At 43.6% G+C, this 25,443-nt stretch overlaps 1 protein-coding gene across 2 annotated transcripts in view; it reads right to left on the bottom strand.

Annotated features, from left to right (window-relative positions):
• The window catches only part of LOC120913257 (N-acetyllactosaminide alpha-1,3-galactosyltransferase-like), a 105,851-nt gene that overhangs the window by 56,684 nt on the left and 23,724 nt on the right, over positions 1-25,443 (bottom strand). The window contains exon 2 of one of the 2 annotated variants that reach the window (XM_040323083.1): positions 5,466-5,599. In XM_040323083.1, the coding sequence (XP_040179017.1) occupies positions 5,466-5,495 (30 nt within the window). In that variant the 5' untranslated portion in view covers positions 5,496-5,599. Of the gene's footprint in view, positions 1-5,039; positions 5,437-5,465; positions 5,600-25,443 lie in introns of those variants that run through there. The other variant, XM_040323082.1, reaches the window with a different exon arrangement.

Genomic DNA, 25,443 nt, shown 5'->3' with positions numbered 1-25,443 from the left:
GTAGTAAAGTTCCCCTTGGAGGTAGGTCTAAAAAACCTTCATCAATATTATTTACAGAAGAGGGCGGCCCATTGACCCTAGGGCGAGCCCCTTCTTTGATGTAAACATCTAGATCTTTAGATAGGGGGCTATATTTATTTGAGGTGCTCACCGAGAAACATATCGGTAGCTGTGAATATGACATGTTACACTCAGAATTAGCAGTGGCGTCCAATGCTGGTGGACTAGGATTAAGGTCAACCAATATAGTGGGGGGATTAGGTACGAGAACAGGGATGTCCTTAAGCTGACCAATTGGCCCCTCCGAAATAGGCAACATGGGTTTAGAAACATAGCCATGGGGACAGGATGACATTTGGGATCTACCTTGTTTAATTCTAGTATTATTAGGATTATCCCTCACATTCCTTGTCCTTCTATTGCCTCTGTTTTTATTCCTATTCTTGTTCTGTCGTGGTTCTTTAACGTCATTATAATAATTAGGGCGGGTTGTCTGTGGGTTTGTTCCCAAGCTTGATTGCGTATTAGGCTGTTTGGTTTCTAAGACTGGACGTTTCCATTCAAAAACATTTCCAGTCTTGTAATCAGAAACATCTCTCTCAAGTTTATTGGTCTTTTTCTTTATGAGCTCATCTTCATCCTTTTTTATATTAGAATCCTGTATCGAGAGCCATTTTTGAAAAAGACAGGAGGAGCCAAAAAGTTCAACTGTCTGGCCCCTCTCTGCAACCTGTAGTTCGGCAAGTTTTAGTTTTCTTTCTCGTTGCTGGACCAGTATCCTTATCCACTTGGTGGTGCAGAACTCGGATAGGAGACGCCATTCTTTCGAGAGGTCCTCATCAAGAAAGCTGCATTGTTTCTTAATGCAAAGCCCCCGTGGCGTAATACCTAAATCCAAATATTTCTGCAAAAAGGCAAGATCCCACCACTGTGCATTCTCATACTGTTTGGCGTCCTGTAATTTCAAAAACGCTTTCCTCATCTGAATCTCATACGCCTCTGTATGTGGAGGAATGTTAGGCGCGGAAGCATTAGAAATAGAATTCGAAGGATCAGTGGTGGTGATGCCATATAGATCAATCTTGTCAAAGATTGATTGCAATCTGCTGGATCTATCAGCAGCCATAAGAAGCACTAATAATCAAAAAACACACACACACACACACACGCATACACTCACTCTCCCACACACACACACAAACACTCATGCACACACTCACAAACAAAGGGTGTGACAAACTACCTAAACCTAATATAACACAATAATCAGATGCTGCAAAATGAATAAAATATAATCTATAAGAATAAACAAAATATGATCATATATATTCAATGGTAAATGATAAGCAGAAAAACCACCAGAACAATTATAGCACTGGTAAGTCTAACATGTGCCTAAAAACATAATTCATGCAAGGTCTTAAAAAAATATATATATAAAAAAATATATATATAAAACCGTTAACAAATGTGAGCTGCTCCGCGGGAAACCAACAGGAACAAAGTATACAAAGAAACACCCGCACGTAGAACACGGTAAACCACAGTGTTCTGTGTGATTAAAAAGTTTCACTAAAACACACACCCGTGCGGCTGTCAACCACTAAAGAGACATGGGCAAAAAGCAAAAGAACAAAAACATACAGCGCACAAGGGTTAAGTGAATGTCACTTTATAGTCTGTAAAATAATATAGAAAAGCATATATGCATGAAAAATTGAAAAATTGAAATGGCCACAAATAGCACACAGGAAAATAGAACATTAAAATTCTAAAAAATCGAATAAAAATAGTCCGCATTACATAAGCAGAAGTTCATGTGGAGATGGTAGAGTGAAAACACATACACTTCAGGGGAGATGTTAGGAGTAAATCCAAATGGTGTGCATACACTTGTATGCAGAGGTGATACGATACCTCAACAAAAGCAGCCACTTGTACGTCTCTATGCGGGGAGATGGAATCCGTTGGTGGGAGGATGACAACCACGCCGGGAGCAGGTGTAAATGCTGTTTCCATGCAGAGAGGATACTGCCGTTTATGGATTATTATTACTTTTATTTATATTTATATTTTTATTTTTATTCTTATTTTAATTTTATTATTACTTTTATTTTTATTTTTTCATTATCATCATTATTATTATTATTGCTGTATTGTGGGTGTTTTTCAGATTAGTTCTCTATGTATACTCTTTCATGAGAGAGATCATCATATACATATACATTATATATTTATATATGTGTGCATATACGAGTATATTTTTTCACTTTTTCAGATGTTTTTATCAATGTGGTGGTGATGGTAGGGTTAAGACCATGAACCCTCCCCCTCCTCGTGCTATTGTCCAATGGTACTATTCCTTTCCCTTTATTAACTTGATGGTGGAGCCTGTCCGTGACTTTGATAAAGCGTCCTGGCACGCGAAACATGTCAGTCACGGCTCACCATAACTATCTTTGATGCCCCCATATGTTTGCAGGAAGCACACTGTAGCTGATGTGTTGTGCCGACACTCGGGAAATCCTTCCAGTGACGCTAGCGCCAGTACCCTTACTGCTTGATTTTTGCCCACACCGATTGGCGCCTGGAGTCACCTGACGCTTGATCGATGGTGTCCGTACACCTCCTTCTCTCTTTCTGCGTGACTCAATTAGGCTTCCGTCCACCTCTCCTCGCTTCCGTGTGACGCGGCCGCGTCACTGAACCGGCTTGGTGGTTCCCCTCCAGGACTTCCCCTGCCGCTTGAGATCCCTGTTCGCGAGGAAGTTTTCCTTTTCCATCAGCCCTTGAGCTAGTGAGGGCTAAACGGCAGTATCCTCTCTGCATGGAAACAGCATTTACACCTGCTCCCGGCGTGGTTGTCATCCTCCCACCAACGGATTCCATCTCCCCGCATAGAGACGTACAAGTGGCTGCTTTTGTTGAAGTATCGTATCACCTCTGCATACAAGTGTATGCACACCATTTGGATTTACTCCTAACATCTCCCCTGAAGTGTATGTGTTTTCACTCTACCATCTCCACATGAACTTCTGCTTATGTAATGCGGACTATTTTTATTCGATTTTTTAGAATTTTAATGTTCTATTTTCCTGTGTGCTATTTGTGGCCATTTCAATTTTTCAATTTTTCATGCATATATGCTTTTCTATATTATTTTACAGACTATAAAGTGACATTCACTTAACCCTTGTGCGCTGTATGTTTTTGTTCTTTAACTTAACTTTCAGCAGTTAAGTTACACAGGCGTTAAATTTCTACCTAAGTGCCTGATCCACAAAGCACTTACCTAGAAATTACACGCCGTGTAACCTAAGTGCCTCCGTCGCAAGGCGGTTGTCTGCTCGAGGGGGCGATTCCTATTCAAATGAGGCGCGCTCCCGCGCCGGACGTTCGGGGCGCATGCGTGTGACGTCATTTTTCCCGACGTGCATCGCGCGAACGTACTTTACGCCGGGCTTTGTGGATCGCGACGGGACAATAAAGTTGCATCGGGAAAAAACAAAATACGCGCCGGGAAAAAAAATTCAAAATTTTAAAAAAAACGCGGCGATCGAAAAAAACGTTTGTTTTTACAAGGTCTAAACAGTTTAGGCCTTGTAAAAGCATCCCTACTTTTACGTATGCAAAACGTAACTTACGCAGAAAACACAAAGCTAAAAAGCTTTGTGGATCTGCCTAAGTCCTCATTTGCATACGCAAAGCGGCATTTCGACTCGAAATGCCCCCAGCGGCGGATGCGGTACTGCATCCTAAGATCCGACAGTGTAAGTGTCTTACAGATGTCGGATCTTCTGACTATCTTTGGAAAAATCCTTCTGAGGATCGTTTCCAAAGATAGCCACAGGGATACGCAGGCTGAACAGCAGTTCCGCCTGCGTATCTCCTTTGAAGATTTGGCCTAATAGGCTCAGCCATTCATTTTATTAGGCTGGATTCACACCTATGGCATTTTTAGTGCATTTTGCAGATTTGCGGTATACACGCCGCTCCTCTCACCGCTCCAAAGATGCTACTTGCAGGAGATTTTTCTCTCTCCTGCCAGCGCATCGCTTTCACATTGAGGTTACTGGGCAGGAGTTTTTCAGGCGGTATAGCAGCGCTATTTTTAGCGCTGTACCGCCTGAAAAACTCCTCAGTGTGAAAGGGGTTGAATGCCTTTTTTTTTATGCATTTTGCAGAAATGCAGGGAAATTTTTTAACATGGTTTCCTATGGAACATGTTCACATCAATGCTTTTTTGTGCCTCTGCGTTTTTGGAAAGGGTCGGGACTTTTTTTTCCTGCAAAAAGCGTTTTGCATGTAATAGAATTCAATGGACCTGCATCCAAAACGCAAGTACCGCAAATTTGATGCAATTTTTTTACGATTTGCGGTTTGCGTTTTTTTTTACCTGTTTATAGCTGGTTGTTAAAGGAAATGTAAAAAATTTTACCGCGATTTGCGTTTTTTTTATTACTATATTGTTTGTTTTATTTGGCCGGCAATTTTAATTTTTTACATTTCCTATAACAACCAGCTATAAACAGGTTAAAAAAAACGCAAATCGCGGCAAAATCGCTTTTTGCAGGAAAAAAATCCGACCCTTTCCAAAAACGCAGAGGCACAAGAAAGCATTGATGTGAACATGTTCCATGGGAAACCATGTTAAAAAATTTCCCTGCATTTCTGAAAGATGCAACAAAAAACGCATTAGTGTGAATGGAGCCTAACATACAATTTTTCAGGACAAGCTTTCAGGGTGTGTCCCCTTCTTCAAGGTTCAAGTAGTACCGATTCACAATTTTTTTTTTTGCAGAATATTGAAAAAAAAAAGAAAAAAAAAGAAATAAAAAAAACAACAACAACAACAAACAACACACAAACAACACACCACAACAATCTCTGAGGAAAAGGGAAAAAATAATAAGAAAAAAAAAATATATATATATATATATATATATTTTTTATATGTATATATGTTATAAAATAAAAAAAGTATCACGACAGTCCTCAATTTTCTCTATTACTCCGGTGACAAATTCTTACAGTCTCACCTCCCGTCTGCCATTGAAAACACATCTGTTGCTTCCCTTCTGTATTACCATTTCTAAGGATCCTTAAAAAAAAAAAAAGCATCCCTTTCACAAACCGGCCCATGAAATTCCCCCTGGCCAGAGAATGTCAAAAATCTGGAAAAACACTAAAACGCTCCAAGCACAGTCCATCCAATTAAAGTGACGCACGCCCTTGCAAATACTACGCCTTGTCCCTCAGACTCGTCCCAAGGATCTCTCCGATCCTTCCCACCCACGTACAAAAAATGGTAACTGTGACTTTTTCCTTTTTTTCTTTTTTTACCACTTCTCTAAATTATTTTCTCTACTAACAAGAAATAGTCTCTGTAGAGGAATCTATGATAAAACATCAAGCAGAGATAACTTTTAGCACACTGTAAGGGAAGTAATATGATTGCTACTCACCATACTTGTCATTTGGGCAGCTGACTTCATCCACAAGGCATCTGAAGGATTCTAAAAACTGCTCAAAGCTCTGGAGAGGCGTGGCGTCTCATGTTGGAGGTGTTCACTCACATCAATTATGTGTTCAAGAGATCCTGTAAAGGGACAAAATATGAGACCTGCCATTATGGACTTGATTTTTAACCACTTGCTTACTGGGCACATATACCCCCTTCCTGCCCAGGATAAATTTCAGCACTACGTCGCTTTAACTGACAATTGCGCGGTCGTGCGACGTGGCTCCCACACAAAATTGGGGTCATTTTTTTCCCACAAATAGAGCTTTCTTTTGGTGGTATTTGATCACCTCTGTGGTTTTTATTTTTTGCGCTATAAACAAAAAAAGAGCGACAATTTTGATAAAAACACAATGGGCCAGATTCAAGAAGCACTTGCGCCCGCGCAACCATAGGTTGCGCGGCGCAAGTGCTTACTTGCTCCGGTGTAACGAGTGCTCCTGATTCAGGAACCTTGTTACACCGAATGCAGCCTCCTTATGCCTTCACATCCCAGGCTGCATTCTTGCGTTGGCCGCTAGGGGGCGCAGCCATTGTGATCGGCGTATAGTATGCAAATTGCATACTACCACCGATTCACAAAAGTTGCGCGGGCCCTGCGCACGCAAGGTACGGAGTTTCCGTACGGCGACTTTAGCGCAAGGTTGCTCCTGCTATAGCAGGGGCAACCTATGCTAAAGTATAGCTGCGCCTCCCGCCCGTGAAATTTAAATTTCACGTCGTTTACGTAAGTGATTCGTGAATGGCGCTGGACGCCATTCACGTTCACTTAGAAGCAAATGACGTCCTTGCGACGTCATTTGCCGCAATGCACGTCGGGAAAGTTTCCCGACGGAGCATGCGCTGTTCGCTCGGCGCGGGAGCGCGCCTAATTTAAATGATTCCCGCCCCCGGCGGGATCATTTACATTAGGCAGCCTTACGCCCGGCTGTTTAGCATATCGCTCCGCGCAATTTACGGAGCTTCTGCTCCGTGAATCGCTGGGCAAATCGAAATATTTGCGTGGGCGCAGAGAAAAATCTTTGCTCTTTGCCCACGCAAATATTGCTCCATTCTACCTGAATCTGGGCCAATATTTTTTACTTTTAGCTATAATAAATATCCCAATTTAAAAAAATAAATAAATCGCAATAAGCGTATGGTGATTGGTTTGTGCAAAAGTTATAGCACATACAAAATAAGGGACAGAATTATGAAATTTATTTTAAATTTTTTACTAGTAATGGCAGCGATCTGCGATTTTTATTGTGACTGCGACATTATGGCGCACACATCGGACACTTTTGACACATTTTTGGGACGATTCTTTAACCGATGACGGCGACCTCCCCGACTACCTGTTTGAACCTAGGTTCCCTGAGTCGCAGGGCTTCGGAGGATCCCGTGCCCTCCATGGTACTCAAAGGAGGAAGAAACGCTCCGCCCGGAGCGCATCGTGTGGGTCCCAGCAGCCGTCAAATGTTGTCCCTGTTAGACTCACCACCCCTGTGCCCCTTGTTGCTCCCATGTTGAAAGACGCAATAGTGCTGCCGGGACGCGGAGACCCACGCCATTTGCCAAGTTTGGCCAGGCTGCAGTGCCTGGTAATCAAGAGGGTTGCTGCCAACCACGGGTATGAGTACCCATACGTGCCACCTTCCCTGTTAAAGCAGATTGACCAGGAACGGGAAGCTTGGTGCCAGGAGGCCATATGGTCACACTTGAAAATACCCCGTATCCTGGAGGGTGCACACCTAAGGCTTTCTTATCTAAATGTTAAGTTTGAGCGCTGTCACCGTGACTGGAGCTGGGCCCGGCATATCTACAGCGATCGGGTCATGCTGAAGTCTCCTGGGAGAGAGGATCAGGTGTTTTCAACAAGTGAGCTGTATGCCAGTTTGGTCTGACATAAATACTTTGAAGAAGTTCTGGACAAGGGTTTGCCCCATTCAAGTTGTGTTTTTCTCCCTGTTTCCCCTTTCCCCCTGGCCTCTCCGGATCCACATCAAGGCTTATGTGAAGAACTTCGGGGGGGTTGGGTTCAGTCAGTTAGAGGGGGTCCTTGCCAACTTCTCCACAGCAGCACCGGAAGATTCAGTGAGAAAATAAATGTTTTATCTTTTTACTTCCTTTTTGCTGCTACTTCTTTGCAATTGAACTTGGACTGCCACAGTACCAGCGCACTGACCGCTAGGGGCAGTGTTCTGCAACATTCTATTGCAGGACAAAAATGTATATTTGGTTTATATTTTTATATTTCTTGCAACAGAGTAAAGGGTAAATTATCCTCAGCACTTACAGTCCCTGGGGTAGAAAGGGAGATTTCGCGTTCGGGCCCGAGCGTGCAGTCTCACTTCTGACCTTGGAGAATTGTATATAGAAATGTTCTCAATATATTAGGATGTATATTTTTGTATGCTCTCTTTTATATTTGTATGCAGGTTCTGGACCCACCTACTATCAACACTGCGGAGAATGGGCAGCATAGATAGATAGGGCTGTGTATGTGTGTAATGTCATATGTTATTTAAATTGCCAATATTGTAATTTAATGTTTACAATTTTGTTTCCTCTTCTTTTTCCTACTTTTCTATACTGTTAGCAAGTATCAGGCTGGCATTCATGCTTGAATGCCTTAGGACACTGGGGACAGTGTCATTTCAAGTGGGGAGAGTATGTAGTGCCCCCTTACTTTCAGTAAAGGCACTACGCTAAAGTTAGTGGGGAATGAGAGAGATAATTTGCTCTCGAATTATGTTCAATTTGGCTGTCGCCAAATCTGGATTGTTCTGTGGGTCAGACTGCGTTTTACGGATGCGGTACCATCCTTGGGCGGAAGGTGGCACCAGAGAGGTCCAGGCGGAGCCGCTTTTCCTCAGCAGCCAATTAGAGGAGTTTTCCCTCGTGGGGCATGCTGGAGAGGAGTATTTCTGTGGCGGAGGCCGTTGTTCTTGGTTCTTCGCGGGTTCCTGGTTCCACCTTTAGGCTGTGCGCACATCGCGGGCCGCACCACTATGGCCTATCTGGCCTGGGGTCGCGCGCAATGCAGAGTTCCTGACTCTGGGCCCTCCTGGCCTGGAGCAACTGATGCCACAAAGGGGCCCCAGTGACTGACTGGGTCCCCCTTGTACTGAGGAGATCCCAGGCTGTATGCCGTTCGGTGGGGGGGTCGGCTTGAGGAGAACCCGGAGGCAGGTTGTCCAAAAGGGCTTGAACGAACCATCGGGGATCTGGTGACCAGGACATTGACAGGTACACTTCCACTGTCAGCTGGTGACCCTAGCGCAAATTTACTGGGAGGATAAGCTCAACTATTTAGCTCATCCAAGTTCTAGGCATGTGGCAGAGGCCCCATCAGAGCCAGGTCTGTGGCAGAGACCTGCTCCTCCCAGCATCCTTAAAGCGGGGGTTCACCCTAAAATACAACTTTGTACCATGCCATTCAGCATACTAGCGTGATCTACAGTATGCCTTTATTTTTATTTTTTTGTGCTGTACTCACAGTTTAATCGATTAGTTTCGTTTCAGACTCCCCGCGGGGAGTAGGCGTTCCTATGAAGATGGGAACATGATTGACGGCCGGCTATGGCGCGTCACGCTTCCCGAAAATAGCCGGAGTAGGACTCGGCTCTTCACGGCGCTATACGGCGCCTGCGCACAGACTAGGAGCTGACTGCGCAGGCGCCGTGAAGAGCCAAGTCCTATTTCGGCTATTTTCGGGAAGCGTGACGCGCCATAGCCGGCCGTCAATCATGTTCCCCTCTTCATAGGAACGCCTACTCCCGCGGGGAGTCTGAAACTTAACTAATGGATTAAACTGTGAGTACAGCACAAAAAAAATAAAAATAAAGGCATACTGTAGCTCACGCTAGTATGCTGGATGGCATGGTAGACAAAACATTTTTTTTTTTTAGGGTGAACCCCCGCTTTAAAGTGACACTTCGGCTGCCAGGCCTGTGGCATGGGTCTGTCCGGGGGCACTTCACCCACTTTGGCTGGAGTGGCGACAAACTGTACTACTATTACTGAAAGCAGGATTGCTTTCTTCTTCATCCAAGCCTGATACCGCAAAGTTCTTTACCTCATCAACCTTTCCTGTCCTACCTCATGTTGATGTTGGTCGTGTTGGGCCGAGAAATAAAGCATTCAGAAAACCTATTTCGCTGATTGGACATTTGTTTACTGCTCTACTCACTATCACCCTAGACAACGATTAGAGGTAACTTAATACGCCGATCCCAAATCAACCAGCGGCTCCTGAGGGGGTAGCGCTACAGTAACATAAGAAAAAGATACATCGGTGTAGGATGAGCTGAGCTACATAATATGACATAGAAAGGGTGTAAAAGTAAAAAAAACTAAAATAAAACACTTGAACCAATAATCTTACCTATCCTTAAAGCGGAGCTCCACCCTAAAGTGGAACTCCCGCTGATCGAAACCCTCCCCCCTCCGGTGTCACATTTGACACCTTTCAGGTGTCTAAAGACAGGTATTTGCACCCACTTCCGGGCCACACAGTCGCGGGCAGACTCCGGGCAGGACGTCACCTCCCGTCCCCCGTCCCCCCCCCGTTGTGCTCTGGGAACACTCGGCTCTCAGAGCACAGCAGGAGCCAATCAGCAGGCGCAGCTCATTGGCCTGTCTTTACCATAAGTACTTCCAATTTTCCCATCAATGGCTTAGCCCATTACAGCAACTTTTCTTCTGAGCTCAAACCCAGCCCATCCCCATAGTTCGACCAATCCTTAGCATCCATACACCTACATTCTAAAGAGAAAAAGTGCAGCGCAAAATTCAATAAGAATATATATATATATATATATATATATATATATATGTGTATGTGTGTACATATGTGTATGTAAGTATGTATATGTATACAGATCAATGCATATATAAAAATGAAAAAATAAATAAAAAATATAAATAAAGTCCAAAATGTGAAAACGAATTCCAAAAATGCCAGTGTTACAGGAATCTTCACCAGGTGATGATTAAAATCCAAACTTAAAGCGGGGGTTCACCCTGTTAAAAAAAAAAAAAATGTTTTTTTTTATTATTCCATTACTTTCGGCATCGTAGCGCGAGCTACGGTATGCCGGTCCTAAATTTTTAATCCCCGTACTCACTGTGCTATCGTTGATTGAAGAATCCGGGGAATGGGCGTTCCTATGGTGAGAGAAGGTGATTGACGGCCGGCCCTGGCACGTCACGCTTCTCCGGAAATAGCCGAAATAGGCTTGGCTATTCACGGCGCCTGCGCATAGCCTGTGCGCAGGCGCTGTGAATAGCCGAGACCTACTCCGGCTGTCTTCGGGGAGCGTGACGTGCCAGAGCCGGCCGTCAATCATCCTCCCTCTCCATAGGCACGCCCATTCCCCGCGGGAGTCGGATTCTTCAATCAACAATAGCACAGTGAGTACGGGGATTAAAAATTTAAGACCGGCATACCGTAGCTCGCGCTACGATGCCGAAAGTAATGGAATAATGAGGTGAAGGAGGGTGAACTACCGCTTTAAAGTGATCCCTCCACCAGTAAGAATGGGTACTCTCCCCTCCAAACATCGACCACTGTTTTACCAGGTGGTCAAATAAAGCAGATTTCCCAGCATGGAAAGCCAGCAAGCAGGATACATGGATCAATTCTTCACAAGTCAGTGGTAAACCGGACCATACATGAAAAAAGGACTCAAAATCTAAGTGCTCTCTGCTGAGCTAAAACATTTATTAAAAAGTAATGTAACACAGGCTACTCACATTAGCCAAGAAAGAAAATGGCAGTAAAAGATGTACAGATCATTTAAAAACGATCTTTTCCAAGGATGGCAGCGAGCGACGTGTCTCCAGGCTCCTTCCCCCGTACGCGTTACGTTATTGCAACTTCCTCAGCGGACGGACAAAAATACACCTACATTGTCCAGGACCTGGCCATGCCCCCACCAATCAAGGCTTTCCTTATAGGGGGTTCAAGAGGCCTTCGTTGCTCCCACACTGCAACTGTTAAATGCGTCTTTAGTTGACTGGAAAAGTAATTTCACTTACCAGATCCTCCATTCCTGCACGTTCCTTTATGCTGCTAGATCCATTCCCGCAGCCTCTTCTCCCCAATGCTCTGGTGGTCAGATGCCCTCTGATGTCATCAAGACTGATACAGGTCCCATGGACACCAAGGAGAAGTTCACCACTAAAGAATAGGAGAGAGCAGTCTCCTTTGATTTTCTGTTTGGATCGGCCAGTAAAACTGCTTTTCCTGTCCCCTAAACATGTACCTAGGAGCAATTAACCTTTGCAGTACGGGGATAGCCCCACTGCAAGGGAGGATTTTTAACTTTGACTGGATTTGGGTCCCTTCACTGCCGGAGTCGTTTTTTGCACACACTAATTTTAGAGAACACAAATACAATAAATTACCCAATTTTGTAAAATTTAAAAAGATGAGTTTGCACTGAGTAAATCAATACCCAACATGTCAAACCTTAAATTTGTGTGCACCCCCTAAATGGCAACAAACTTCTGTACCCTTTATTTTCCATAGGTGATCACTTAAAGCAGGCATGTCCAAAGTCCGGCCCGCGGACCAGTCGCGGCCCGCTTTCCGGGTTGTGAATGGCCCGCCTGGTAATTTTGGACATGTATATCTTTTGTGGCCCCCAACGAATCCCAGAGCCAAGGGGGCCACGAAAGATATACATGCTGGCCGCCTTGGAGGGGACAGGGAGGAGGCGGGATGAGTGCCGTACAATACAGGTGCATTTCCTGTTTGCACAATGGCCTCTGTAATAGGAAGTCTGTTGTCCATCACAGGAGGCGGGACTTTGTATTAAAGAGGCAGCAGAGAAAACTGATTATGCTCTCCCCTGTCCCATGCCAGGTTGCAGATGGGCATCAATCAGGCTGCACTGATGGCAATAGTGAGTCTGCATTCCTGGCAATGGTAAGACTGCATTCCTGGCAATGGCAGGTCTGCATTCATGTGCTCGGAGGAACACACTTAGAGCGAATTTTAATAGTTCAAAGAATGTCAGGCAAAATGGTCGGCCCTCACGCACGCTCACTTCATCAAATCTGGCCCTATTTCAAAAAAGTTTGGACACCCCTGACTTAAAGCATTTGTTACCGATATGGTAAATGAAAGAAACTTTAGATAGATAAGGTCCCACCCTTCGTAAAACATTAATTGAATTAGCTGCCCTAGCCAGTTAGAGCAATATTAAATCCATCACCATGTTGTGCCACTCTCCATGCCTGTAGCTAACTACATGCTTGTATAATAAATACATCTATTTTTCAATCTGGCTTCAGCAGTCAAAATGTTACTGAAACCCATGAGTTTGAAGGTTTCCTCTACATTACCCCAAAACTTCATATTCCTGATATGTGCCTGCTTTACAGAGGTGACTTTAGATTTTGTGAGGCCTTAGGCAAAACTTGACATGGGGCCCCACTCACTCCCATGATGGGAAAAATAATTCAAGGACAGCCTCTTCCCCACAACTCTGGCCAGTGATTTTGGGGGTCTGCGGGCAGGGGGCTTATCAGAATCTCGAAGCCCTGTTTAACAAGGCAGCCCCCAGATCCTGCTCTTTAGAACCTACGGGGCGGGGGCCACCCGCTGATGTCACCTGGTGAACCTGCCCCCTTCTGACATCATTGACTGAGGGCATGCTGGGTCATTGACATCACAAGGGGTGGTGTCACCGATATTCACTGGTTGTTAGGGACGCTGGGCTCTTAACACTGCCTGAGCACAGCAGTGTTACGGTCCCCTGTCCCTCAAAACTGGAGTAATGCTTTGGATAAGTTAGGCGGACGCGAGGCTCCTGTGAGTGCAAGGCCTTAGGCAACCGCCTAATTTAAAAGCCACCTCTGCTGCTGTACCATGTACTTGTATGAGAAAGTATCCTGTTCCCATAGGCGTGCGCACAGGGTGTGCCCAGGAACACCCTAATCACCCTTTACAGAACAGATTCCGCCTACTTCCCTTGCTCCCTCCTTCCCCCTGCAGTGCTACCAGCTTCCCTCCTCTCCCACCAGCTGTTCCTGCAAGGATGTTTTAGGGTGAGTGGAGGAAGGGGCCGGTGAATATGTAATTGACCATCCCCTTCCCTTTCTGAATGAACATCATGAGTGATCAGTAGTGTGTGTTTGAGCTTTGAGGTGCACACCCTAATGCAATAGACTGCACACACCAATTTCTGTTCTCTTTGTATTGCTTTCTTTGTGTGAAATCCCTGGTGTTTCTGCCAGTCCCTCTGCTTTCCTATTAAAAACTGACCACACTAAGAAAGAGAACACAGCGTCAGTTCTCTAGCTATGCTAGGAATTTAGCTTGCTCTCCTCCAATGATCAGATTTGCCTTGACTGGGGGGGCGTGGCTTGCACGCGATCGAGATGGCCGCTTGAGCGCATAGCTCTGTCAGAGACCGGGGATTAAGCGGCGAAGCAATCATATAGATTGCCGCAAAGGGACGAAAAATCCTCCCTCACACTCATCGGAACCCTCCCGATGTTGCCTCGTAAGAGGAAAGACCAAAAACAAACTAAGAGGCCTGTGGACTTCCTTGAAATGCCTGCTTCAGCGGGGGCTCTGAAACAAGATGGCGTCGGTGACGCCGCTGTGCAACAGCCATCATCCTACACGGATCTCTCAGATGATCCTGGACCATGGGAATCTGAACAGACGGATGTCCAGGCTTTGGGTTTCTCCTCACAGCCCTTCATCACAGAGCCCAGCAAAAGCTAAAAGGAGGATTGATGGCGCAGCCCCTATACTCAGGTATGGCACTTCTACAACAATCTCCTGCAGGCCCCAATGCTGCGTCATCTATTATCAATTACCCTACCTCAGGACTGCCAGTGTTAGATACAACAATGAAAGATATGCTGGTTTCTTTGCAAACGTCTCTTATGTCTAACTTTTCCATGATGATGAACAACTTTTCAATTGAAATGAAAGGTCTGGGGGGACAGAGTTCTTAACGTTGAAAACAAAATGGACGATCAGTCTGAAACAGTTAACGATCTCATTGATGCATATAAAGACTTGTCGGATGATAACGTGAGGATCAGGACCAAGCTCGCAGACCTTGAGGACCGCTCAAGGAGGAATAATATAAAGCTGAGAGGGGTCCCTGAATCCGTGTCCCCAAACGACCTGTCAAAATATGCGAACGATCTTATTGCTAATCTGTTGCCAGAAACCTCCCAAATTGAACGCTTGATAGATCGGATCCACCGCATACCCAAGCCCAAACACCTGAATGCTGCTGTTCCCAGAGATGTCCTGTTGAGAAGAGAATTCATTGTTTCCCTACTAAGGAAAAGGTATTGACGAAAGCTAGAATCCTGTCAGTGCTACATGATCCATATGGAGATATTCATCTATATGCCGATCTCTCGCAACACACTCTGAATTTTAGAAGACAACTAAAAACAACCACCAAATTTCTTGTGAAAAAAAAAAAACAACCACCAAAGCCTTGAACAATCACAGGATTCAATATAAATGGAAACATCCTGAAACACTTTTGATCACCAGAAATGGGACAACCACTATAGTGTCCAAACCTCAAGAAGGCTTACAGCTTCTTCCATCTTGGGGTATAATTCCTGAATTTTCACCTGAAGACAGAAAAGATGCAGGCAGACCATACTTCGGGAATCAAGCACGCGAGAGGGGTTTTCGTCCACCTAAAGGAAATTGATATGCAATAGACAAACCATTTTTTCTTCTCTTTTGACTTTATCTTGCCTTTCTTTATTCATATCTACATATTCCGCTGGTTTCTGATTTGTAGCATTTGTTACTCCTATATTGAACAATACCCCCCCTATTAGTCGGTTACACATTTAGCCCAACTTCCACTTTCTATTTCATTGCTATAACTAACTTTTAGTGTTCCACCGCTGTGGAATATTTTCTTTTTTTTCCCTGATATATTACTAACATTCACATGCTTTTGAATTGTGGCCAATTGGTCTAATTTTATTCCATTTCATTTTTTGTTTTGATTTGTTTTGTTTTGTTTATTGTTTTAATTTTTGTTTCTGTTTTAGTTCTTATTTTTATAGTTGTTACAAAGTACCTGACTGATCTCTTCTTTTTTGATCGTATCTGCTCCTGGGTCATCCTACACCTCCCAATTGATATTCGACCATCAAAGATCAAAAGGACTTGTAAGTATCTTGTAAGGAAACTATCCACAACACTTAAAAATGTCTATTAATTTCTTCTCAATTAATGCAAACGGCTTAAAGCGGGAGTTCACCCGAAAAACTATTTTTAACATTAGATTGAGGCTCGTTTTGTGAAGGGGAATCGGGGTTTTTTTTTTTTAAATAGAAGCATTACTTACCGTTTTAGAGATAGATCTTCTCCGCCGCTTCTGGGTATGGTCTTCGGGACTGGGCGTTCCTATTTGATTGACAGGCTTTTGACAGGCTTCCGACGGTCGCATACATCGGGTCACGAGTAGCCGAAAGAAGCCGCATGTCGGTGCGGCTCTATACGTCGCCTGCGCACCAACGTTCGGAAAATCGTGATGCGCTGTATGCGACCGTCGGAAGCCTGTCGGAAGCCTGTCAATCAAATAGGAACGCCCAGTCCCGCAGCCCATACCCGCAGCACATACCCGGAAGCGGCGGAGAAGATCTATCTCTAAAACGGTATGTACTGCTTCGATTTAAAAAAAAAAACACCCGATTCCACTTCACAAAACGAGCCTCAATCTAATGTTAAATATTGAGTTTTTGGGTGAACCTCCACTTTAAACCACCCAGCTAAAAGGGCCTCAATGTGGAAGACAGCGTTATCCTGTAGATGTGATGTACTTTGCATACAGGAAACACATTTTGCTCAAGATAATGCTCCACACTGCCAGCATAGATCCTACCCTCATGTTTTTAGGGCAGATTTTTCTCGTAAACAAAGAGGTGTATTGACTGCCATACGTGACACCCTAGCCTTCAGTCTATTAAACTGCTATTCAGATCCAGAAGGCAGATTTCTCATTTAGGTTTGTACATTGGACAATGTCTTATATACACTTGTGAATATTTATGCTCCGAATAATAGACAAATGAAATTCCATGGGCCAGATTCACAAAGAGATACGACGGTGTATCTACAGATACACCATCGTATCTCTGACTTACACTGGTCCTATCTATGCGCCTGATTCATAGAATCAGATACGCATAGATAGGGCTAAGATCTGACAGTGTTACACTGTCGGATCTTTTTTTCAATTTAAAAATGGCGCCGGGGGCGTTCCCGCTGATTTACGATAAATAATATGTAAATCAGCGAGATACGCAAATTCACGAACGTACGCGGACCCGTCGCAGTGTTCTTACGTCGTTTCCGTAGCGGTTTTCCCGTCGTATACTTACCCCTGTTTTTAGCAGGCGCAGCCAATGTTAAGTATAGCTGGCGTTCCCGCGTCGAATTTGAATTTTCCAACGTCGTTTGCGTACGCCGATTCACGAACACGCGCGTCGCAAGTCCCGCTCACGTCGAAACCACTGACGTCCTAGTGACGTCAGTGGGAGCAATGCACGCCAGGAAATTCCCCGGACGGCGCATGCGCATTTAAATCGGCGCGGGAACGCGCCTGATTTAAATAGTACACTCCCCTAGCCGCGGAATTTGAATTCCGCCGGGGGATTTAGGATCCGCCGTCGCAAGTTTGGAGGTAAGTGGTTTGTGAATTAGCCACTTTCCTCCTAAACTTGCGGGAGCGGATCTTAATTCACATAGATCGAGCGGATCTATAGATCCGCTGAGCTACGTGAATCTGGCCCCATAAGTCTACTCTGAACAACATTTGAGAAATGCAAAAAGGTCTTTTTTTGATTTGTGGGGATTTTAATTTAGTCCCTGATATTCTAATGGTTTTTTCTTCCATTGCTAAAAGACTAACTTCTCCTCTAACAGCTTTTCTTTCAGAAAATGATTTGTATGATATTTGAAGGTGTTGTCACGCGTCTGAAAGGGATTATACATTCCACTCACCGCGTCACAACAGGTACTCCCGGATAGATTTATTTGTCTCGGACAAATGGCTGCTGCAAAATGTACTGGATGCTAGCATACATACTGCTACATGGTCGGATCACGCCCCGGTTAGTATATCGTTAAGAAATGCGAACTCAAATCATACTTATGGTGTATCAATAATTATATCTTGCAACAACCCGAAAATATAAAATATATCTCTCATAAAATAGATGAGTTTTTTTTCCGACAATATGGGATCAGTGTCCGACCCGGTGGTAGTAAGGAATGCTCATAAAGCTTATGTGCAAGGTATTTTCATACAACTTGGTTCATGAGCAAAAAAAATTAAGAAAGACAAGAATAGATGAACTAACCAAAAAGATAAGTGACGCTGATCTAGAAAACAAGACTAACCCATCGCCCTCTCTTAATTCCCGAATTTTTAAACTAAAACACGAATTGCGCTCTATACTCCTAGACTCTTACGATTTGAGGCTTAAAAAACTAAAAGCAATATCCCATGTCACAAACAACAAGGCAGGGAAACTTATGGCAAACCGTATTAAAAGGTTAAAGACTAAAATATCTCGGGCCAGATTCAGAAAGGAGATACGCCGTTGTATCTCAGAGTGTGCGGCGTCGTATCTATGCGACTGATTCATAGAATCAGTTACGCATAGATTTCCCTAAGATCCGACCGGCGTAAGTGTCTTACACCGTCGTATCTTAGGCTGCATATTTACGCTGGCCGCTTGGTGGCGCTTTCGTATAGTAACGCAATGAATATGCTAATTAGGTAGATACGCCGATTCAGAAACGTATGTCCGGCGCATTTTTTTACGTCGTTTACGTTAGGCTTTTTCCGGCATAAAGTTACCCCTGCTCTATGAGGCGTAGCCAATGTTAAGTATGGACGTCTTCCCGCGTCGAGTTTTGAAAATTTTACGTCGTTTGCGTAAGTCATTCGCGAATAGGGCTGTACGTAAGTTCCGTTCACATCTAAAGCAATGACGATTTGCGGCGTAATTTCGAGCATGCGCACTGGGATTTTTTCACAAACGGCGCATGCGCCGTTCGTAAAATACGTCAAATACACGGGGTCACCATTCATTTAAATAAAACACGCCCACATCATCCCCATTTGAATTAGGCGGGCTTACGCCGGACAACATACGTTACGCCGCCGTAACTAAGGGCGCAAGTTCTTTCTGAATACGTAACTTGCGCCCTAATTTACGGCGGCGTAACGTATCTGAGATATGTTATGCCCCACCTAAAGATACTTCAAAGTATCTGTATCCGGCCCCTCATCTTTATGACCCTGTTACCCGAGATAAAATAATCAACCCTTAATCCATAGCCGATTCATTCAGTTCGTATTACAGTGAATTATACAACCTTAACAAAGATGGTAATACTCACCAACCCTCCACTGCTGAGATCTTAGATTTCCTTTCTCATATTAAACTGCCCTAACTGTCGGATGACCAGCTTAAACAATTAAATGCTCCCTTCTCTAACGTTGAAATTCTATACACTATTAATTCTTTGGCCACGGCCAAGGCTCCTGGTCCAGATGGGTATTTGAATGAATACTTCAAAATATTCAGGAAACTACTTGTACCCCACATGACAGGATTATACAACAATTCTGCTTCCTTATCTTCTCTCCCAGAAGAAATGCTATCTGCACTTATTATTACTCTCCCTAAACCGGGTAAAGACCCTACCTCTCCCTTGAATTTTCGACCTATTTCTCTGCTAAACGTAGATATGAAAATATATGCAAAAGTGCTCGCTAACAGAATTGTCGACATACTCCCAAATCTCATTAACATGGATCAAACTGGTTTCACCAGAGGCCGCCAAACGTCTGATGCGACCAGAAGATTGATCAATGTCATCCACAATATAAACACAACTGGAACGCCTTCTCTGCTCCTTTCATTGGATGCAGAGAAAGCGTTTGATAGAGTTAATTGGACCTATTTATCGCTTACTGTTCAGAAATTCGGCTTTGATGGTTTTATCCTCAAAACCATACTAGCCCTTTATTCAAACCCCCACAGCGCGGGTCTATAAAATTCTAACCTATGATCTAAACCATTTCATATAACTAATGGCACCTTACAAGGTTGCCCGTTGTCCCCCTTAATTTTCAACTTAATGATTGAACCTTTGGCGGAACATGTTAGATCTAATTCTAAAATATCGGGTATCACTATAGGAACCAATGTCCACAAAATTAGCTTGTTCGCTGACGATATAATTTTAATGTTAACATCTCCTTATTCTTCCCTATCTGAGACTCAAAAGATATTGTCTTGGTTTGGTAAGATTTCATTTTACAAAATCAACTAATGCAAATCGTACGCCCTGGATATTGGTATTGATGCAGTAACGAACAAACTTCTTCAACATCAGTTCCCCTATACATGGGCGGATACTAGCATCTCATATCTTGGTATTCATCTGACTAGATCCACTATATCTTTATTTATGCATAATTATATTCCCCTTAAAAACACATTACAAAAAGATTTGGTTGAACTGGGGAAGCACGAATTCTCTTGGTGGGGCAGATTATCTGCATTCAAAATGACCCATCTGCCTCAAGTCCTATACTTGTTTAGATGTCTGCCCATTCCAGTCCCTGTTCATTTTTTTAAATCTTTACAATCAATTCTTTCCAAACATATTTGGAAAGAGAAAAAATCTAGATGTGCCCATTACAAATTAATCAAACATAGAATGTGGGGAGGAGTAGGTTATGTTGACTTTCAGGATTATTTCTATGCCTCCATAATGTCCCAATTAAAAGAATGGTTTCGTCCCTCTCCTACTACGACGTGGGGAATGATTGAATCCTCTTACTGAACCCAATTACCAACTAATTTGTGGCTTCATGGGATTTAAACTCCCCACTATGAAAATATCCATCAATGTGTGGCTTAAGGTTTTGAAATCTGTGGAATCTTCTGATACTAAGATTACAGTAGACATTCCCTTCAAAGTATTACATCTCTTAATGTATAGCACTCCACTAGACCTCTGGAGTGAACGAGGCCTTAAATTTATTCGCAATCTTTATGATAGAAGTGCAATTAAGTCATTCCAAACCATCCAATCAGAATTTAATATACCTCAGAATTGCCTCAATCAGTATACACGAATAGCTAACTGCTTAAGTAAATTTAATGTCAACACCCTATGTGTACATGTGTCGATGTGGTCCTTTTTGATATCTCTTGAACCAAAAACAATTTATTGCAAGGCCAAATAAACGTTTCCATGACTCCTTCTCATTTACAATGGGAAAAAGATTTAGGGCGCTGTTACACAAACGTCCAATGGCACGCAACATGCAAAATAAACCAATCAACCTCCAAATGTACATCCTTATGGGAGTTATCGATAAAGATTACTCTGCGTGGTATTATACACCAGATGTTCTCTCCAAATTTAGCTGCCAACAATCTAACAAGTGTTGGAGAATCTGTGGAAACAAAGGAGACTTTCTAGATATTCTATGGAGCTGTCCCATGCTTGCTAAATACTGGGCAGACATATTTGGTATAATTTCTGTTTTGACGGGATCGTGGATAGTCCCTAACCCGGCCTTAGCTTTACCATCACTGGGTATTGAGGACTTTCCAATCAATCTCCGATGTTCTATTATCCATTTGCTTTTAGCCGCCAGATTATCGATCACTAGGAAATGGAAGGACCCTTGTCCTCCCTCTGTTCTTGAAGCTATCGATTTAACCAATCTCCACTTTACGTATGAACGTATAATAGCCATCTCATCGAATATTATACATAAGCACGATGTTTCCTGGGCCCCTTGGCGAACCTGGTATGAACTTAATGATTAGACTTCACAATTGTATTCTTCTGCCAATTGTCATTATTTGTACTTATTTCTGTGCCATTTGAATCTCAAATATTGACAATTCCTTGTATAAGGTTTGGTTTAGATTTTCCTTTAAATGAACTAAATTGTATTTATTGTATTACAAAATTAAATTCATAGCATATTCAACATTGACGCCTAAGGCCGGGTACTCACGAACAAACATGTACGGTGAAAGCGGTCCGTCGGACCGTTTTCACCGTACATGTCTGCCAGAGGGCTTCTGTACGATGGTTGTACACACCATCGTACAGAAGTCCGCGCGTAAACATTACGCGGGGCGTGTCCGCGTCGTCGCCGCGACGATGACGCGGCGATGACGCGGAGACGTGGGCGGGCCTGCCATTTAAAGGCTTTCACGCATGCGTCGAAGTCATTCGACGCATGCGAGGGACGGCGGGCGCCTGGACATGTACGGTAGGTCTGTACTGACGACCGTACATGTCCGAGCGGGCAGGATTCCAGCGGACGGTTTTAAAGCACGTCCAGGAATATTTGCCCGCTGGGAAAAGGCCCGGCGGGCAAATGTTTGCTGGAATTCGGCCCGCTCGCGCCTACACACGACCAAACATGTATGCTGAAACTGGCCCGCGGACCAGTTTCAGCATACATGTTTGGTCGTGTGTACGGGGCCTAACCCTCATAACGAGTAGATAATTGTTTATTTTATTCTCTTATTATTCATCTCTTCCTGAACATGCATGAATCCATATGTATTTTAACTTAATTCTTACCTTGTACTTTATATGCTATCTATTATTACCTTGTACTTTATATGACGTATTATATATATATATATATATATATATATATATATATATATATATATCTCACAAAAATGTTTTGTAACTTTGAATGTATAATATCAAATAACCAATAAAAAAAATAAAAAAAAGGTTTGTCTTGACTCATTCTCTGTCTTCCCACGGGCCCCACCTTAGCTCCCGGCGCAGACAATTTTATTAGCCCGTGTGCTCCATCTTACATATTCTGGCATGCTGCCTATAAGGAAGTCATCTAGGAGATAGATATCTTCTTCATCTCCATGTTTCCCATTTCTTGTTTTCATGATTAGATTTTTTCATGTCTTTTTGCAGATCTAATTGATCGATCATGCATCCACCCCTGAAGAGTGGCTTATACAGATGCATCATGTCTTAATTTCAGGACCAAACCTTGGCGCCTGCAGAAGTGGGGGCGCCGGACATCTAACAGACTCTCTAACAGAAGCCCTCTCTGTGTCCATCAGAGGCCCCCCTCCCAATAAAGTACTCTGCTTCTCTTCCTGTATTTTGTTTATTGTTAAGAGATCATGTAAGGATCCCAGGTTAATGAAGACTTTGTGGGGGAGCATCTCTGTGGTTGAGTCATTGCCATAGAAACATTTGTAAGTGGGAGGAGTTGGTAAAATTATGACGCCCATGTGGGGGCGCCAGAAATATTTCTGCACCCAGGCGCCTGTGACCCTAGGATCGGCCCTGATTGTTTGTTTCACCTACCAGGTGAATCTCATTCACTAGGTTAACACATTGTGTGCCATTGGTTCACATGTTGAACCACAGCGCCCTCATCCACATATATATTCACGTACACAGTTCACCCCTGTAAACTGAGGAGCAGCTTTTTATTTGTATATTTTGCATATACCATCCTCCCTTTTGGGGGGTTGTATATAGATTACACTATATTTAAATATATAATTTCTGGCGCGGAAAAACACTTTCTATTACTTTATATTGGCCTTTGGAAGTTACAAATGCAGCAATTTAGAGATGAAGGAGCAGATCCACGTAGCGCGGCGCATCTTCCCGCCGGGCGTAGCATATCTAAGATACACTACGCCGCTGTAACGTATTTTTTTTTAAATCCACAAAGAATGTGCGCCGTAAGTTATGGCGGCGTAGTGTATCTTTTGCGGCGTAAGGGCGCGCAATTCAAAACGATGTGATGGGGGCGTGTTTTATGTAAATACGTTGTGACCCGATGTAAACAACGTTTATTTTTTTAACTGCGCATGCGCCGCCCGTGGGGGTTTCCCAGTACGCATGCTCGAAATTAAACCGGAACAAGCCAATGCTTACGACGGTGACGTCATTCTACGCAAATCCCTATTCGCGAACGACTTACGCAAACGACGTAAAAAATAAAATTTTGACGCGGGAACGACGGCCATACTTAACATTGAGTAAGCCACCATATAGCAGCTTTAACTATACGCCAGAAAAAGCCGAACGCAAACGTCGTAAAAAAAAATGCGCCGGCCGGACGTACGTTCGTGGATCGCCGTAACTAGCTAATTTGCATTCTCGACGCGGAATTCGACGGAAACGCCACCTAGCGGCCGGCATAAAAAATGCACCTAAGATCCGACGGCGTACTAAGACGTATGCCTGTCGGATCGACCCGAGATGCAGTTGTATCTTGTTTTGTAGATACAAAACAAAGATATGACGCGGGAAATTTCAAATTACGCCGTGTAATTCTTTTGTGGATCTGCCCCGAAATGTTTAGCATTGGAAAACACTTTTTGATAGATAAAAAGTAAATTGTATATACAACTATATAGATCAGATCAAAATGAGGGACAAATGAGGAGAATGAGGGACAGAGGGACATTGCTCCAAATCAGGGACAGTCCCTCCAAATCAGGGACTGTTGGGAACTATACTACTGCTGTGTGTTTTAGACAATAAACACATCCATATTACATTGTTTTATTGTTGAGCCTCTTCACACACACACACCTCATCTAAAGTCTCAACCCTCATTTTTATGTACCAGATCCAGGGATGGAGATATATGGTCACATATCATATGCAGTCCCAAAAAAAACCCTCTCTCACTTGTCTTGACACGCCTCACTGGTAAGTTCAGTGTGCAGCTGCTTCTCCTCCCACCTGCTGTTATGCAGCTAAGAACAGAGGGAATGTGATTAGAAAAAAAAAAAAAATACAAATATAATATCAATTTTTTTTATATCCATACAAAAATATTTTGCCTTTATTTCTTTTTTAAACGAAATGGGTTGTTTTACAAGGTGGTCCTTTACAATTACTTTAAGAGGCTCTCTATAGCAGTTTTACTGATACAGGGTGGCACCTCTGCTCTGCATCACGTGTGTGTGTGTGTATATATGTAGCGCCTGTGTACTTTCAGTACAGGTGCGATGTCAAATTTAGAGGGGAATGAGAGAGTTATTTTGCTCTCATTCATTATGATTCGTTAAATTAGGTTTCTGTCCGGCTGGACTGTCCTGTGGTTCAATTTTGTGTTCCAAAGATACCGTTCCATCTTTGGATAGCAGGTGGCGCCAGAGGGGTCCAGGGAAGGGCGCCTTCTGTCAGCAGCCAATGAGTGGAGTTTCTTCCTCGCGGGGCATGCTGGGGGAGGGTACTTCTAGGGCAAACGCCATGTTTCGGGGTCTTCGCTTGTTCCTGATTCCGGGTGCGGCACCCACCTTTGGGGTGTGCGCACATCACGGGCCCCGGCGAGATGGCCTACCAGGCCGGGGCGCACGTGCTACGCAAAGTTTCTGGTTCTGGGCCCTCATGACCCGGAGCACCTAAAGCTGCGAAGGGGCCCCAGTGACTTACTGGGTCCCTACACTTCATGAGGAAGATCCCAAGCGAGTTATGCTGTTCGATGGGGAGTCAGTCTGAGGTGAGCCCGGAGGCAGGCAATCCAACAGGGCCTAGACAATCCATCGGGGATCACAGTGATTGTACACTGACAGTTTGTTCGATGGCAACCCAGTGCCTAAATACATGAATGAATATTGAAAAAAAAAAACTTTTCCCTTACAGAGACCTCAGAATAAGTGATCAGTGAATAGAATATCTCTCCTACTTCACCTCCTTTTTTTCTTTTCTTTTTTTGCTGAATATGCCCAGATTTTGTTTTTGAATATTCATTGTTAATAGTAACCATTGGATGTGGGCAGGAGTAATACACCTTGGTTTTCTAGTCACCGATTATTATGTGCTGACTGCAACCGCAGGAACTGTTTGCAAAATTACATTTCCCCTTTTT

This window comes from Rana temporaria, chromosome 9, assembly GCF_905171775.1.
Source record: "Rana temporaria chromosome 9, aRanTem1.1, whole genome shotgun sequence".
Taxonomy (NCBI): Eukaryota; Metazoa; Chordata; class Amphibia; order Anura; family Ranidae; genus Rana; species Rana temporaria.
This window is presented reverse-complemented; position numbering and strand designations above follow the sequence as displayed.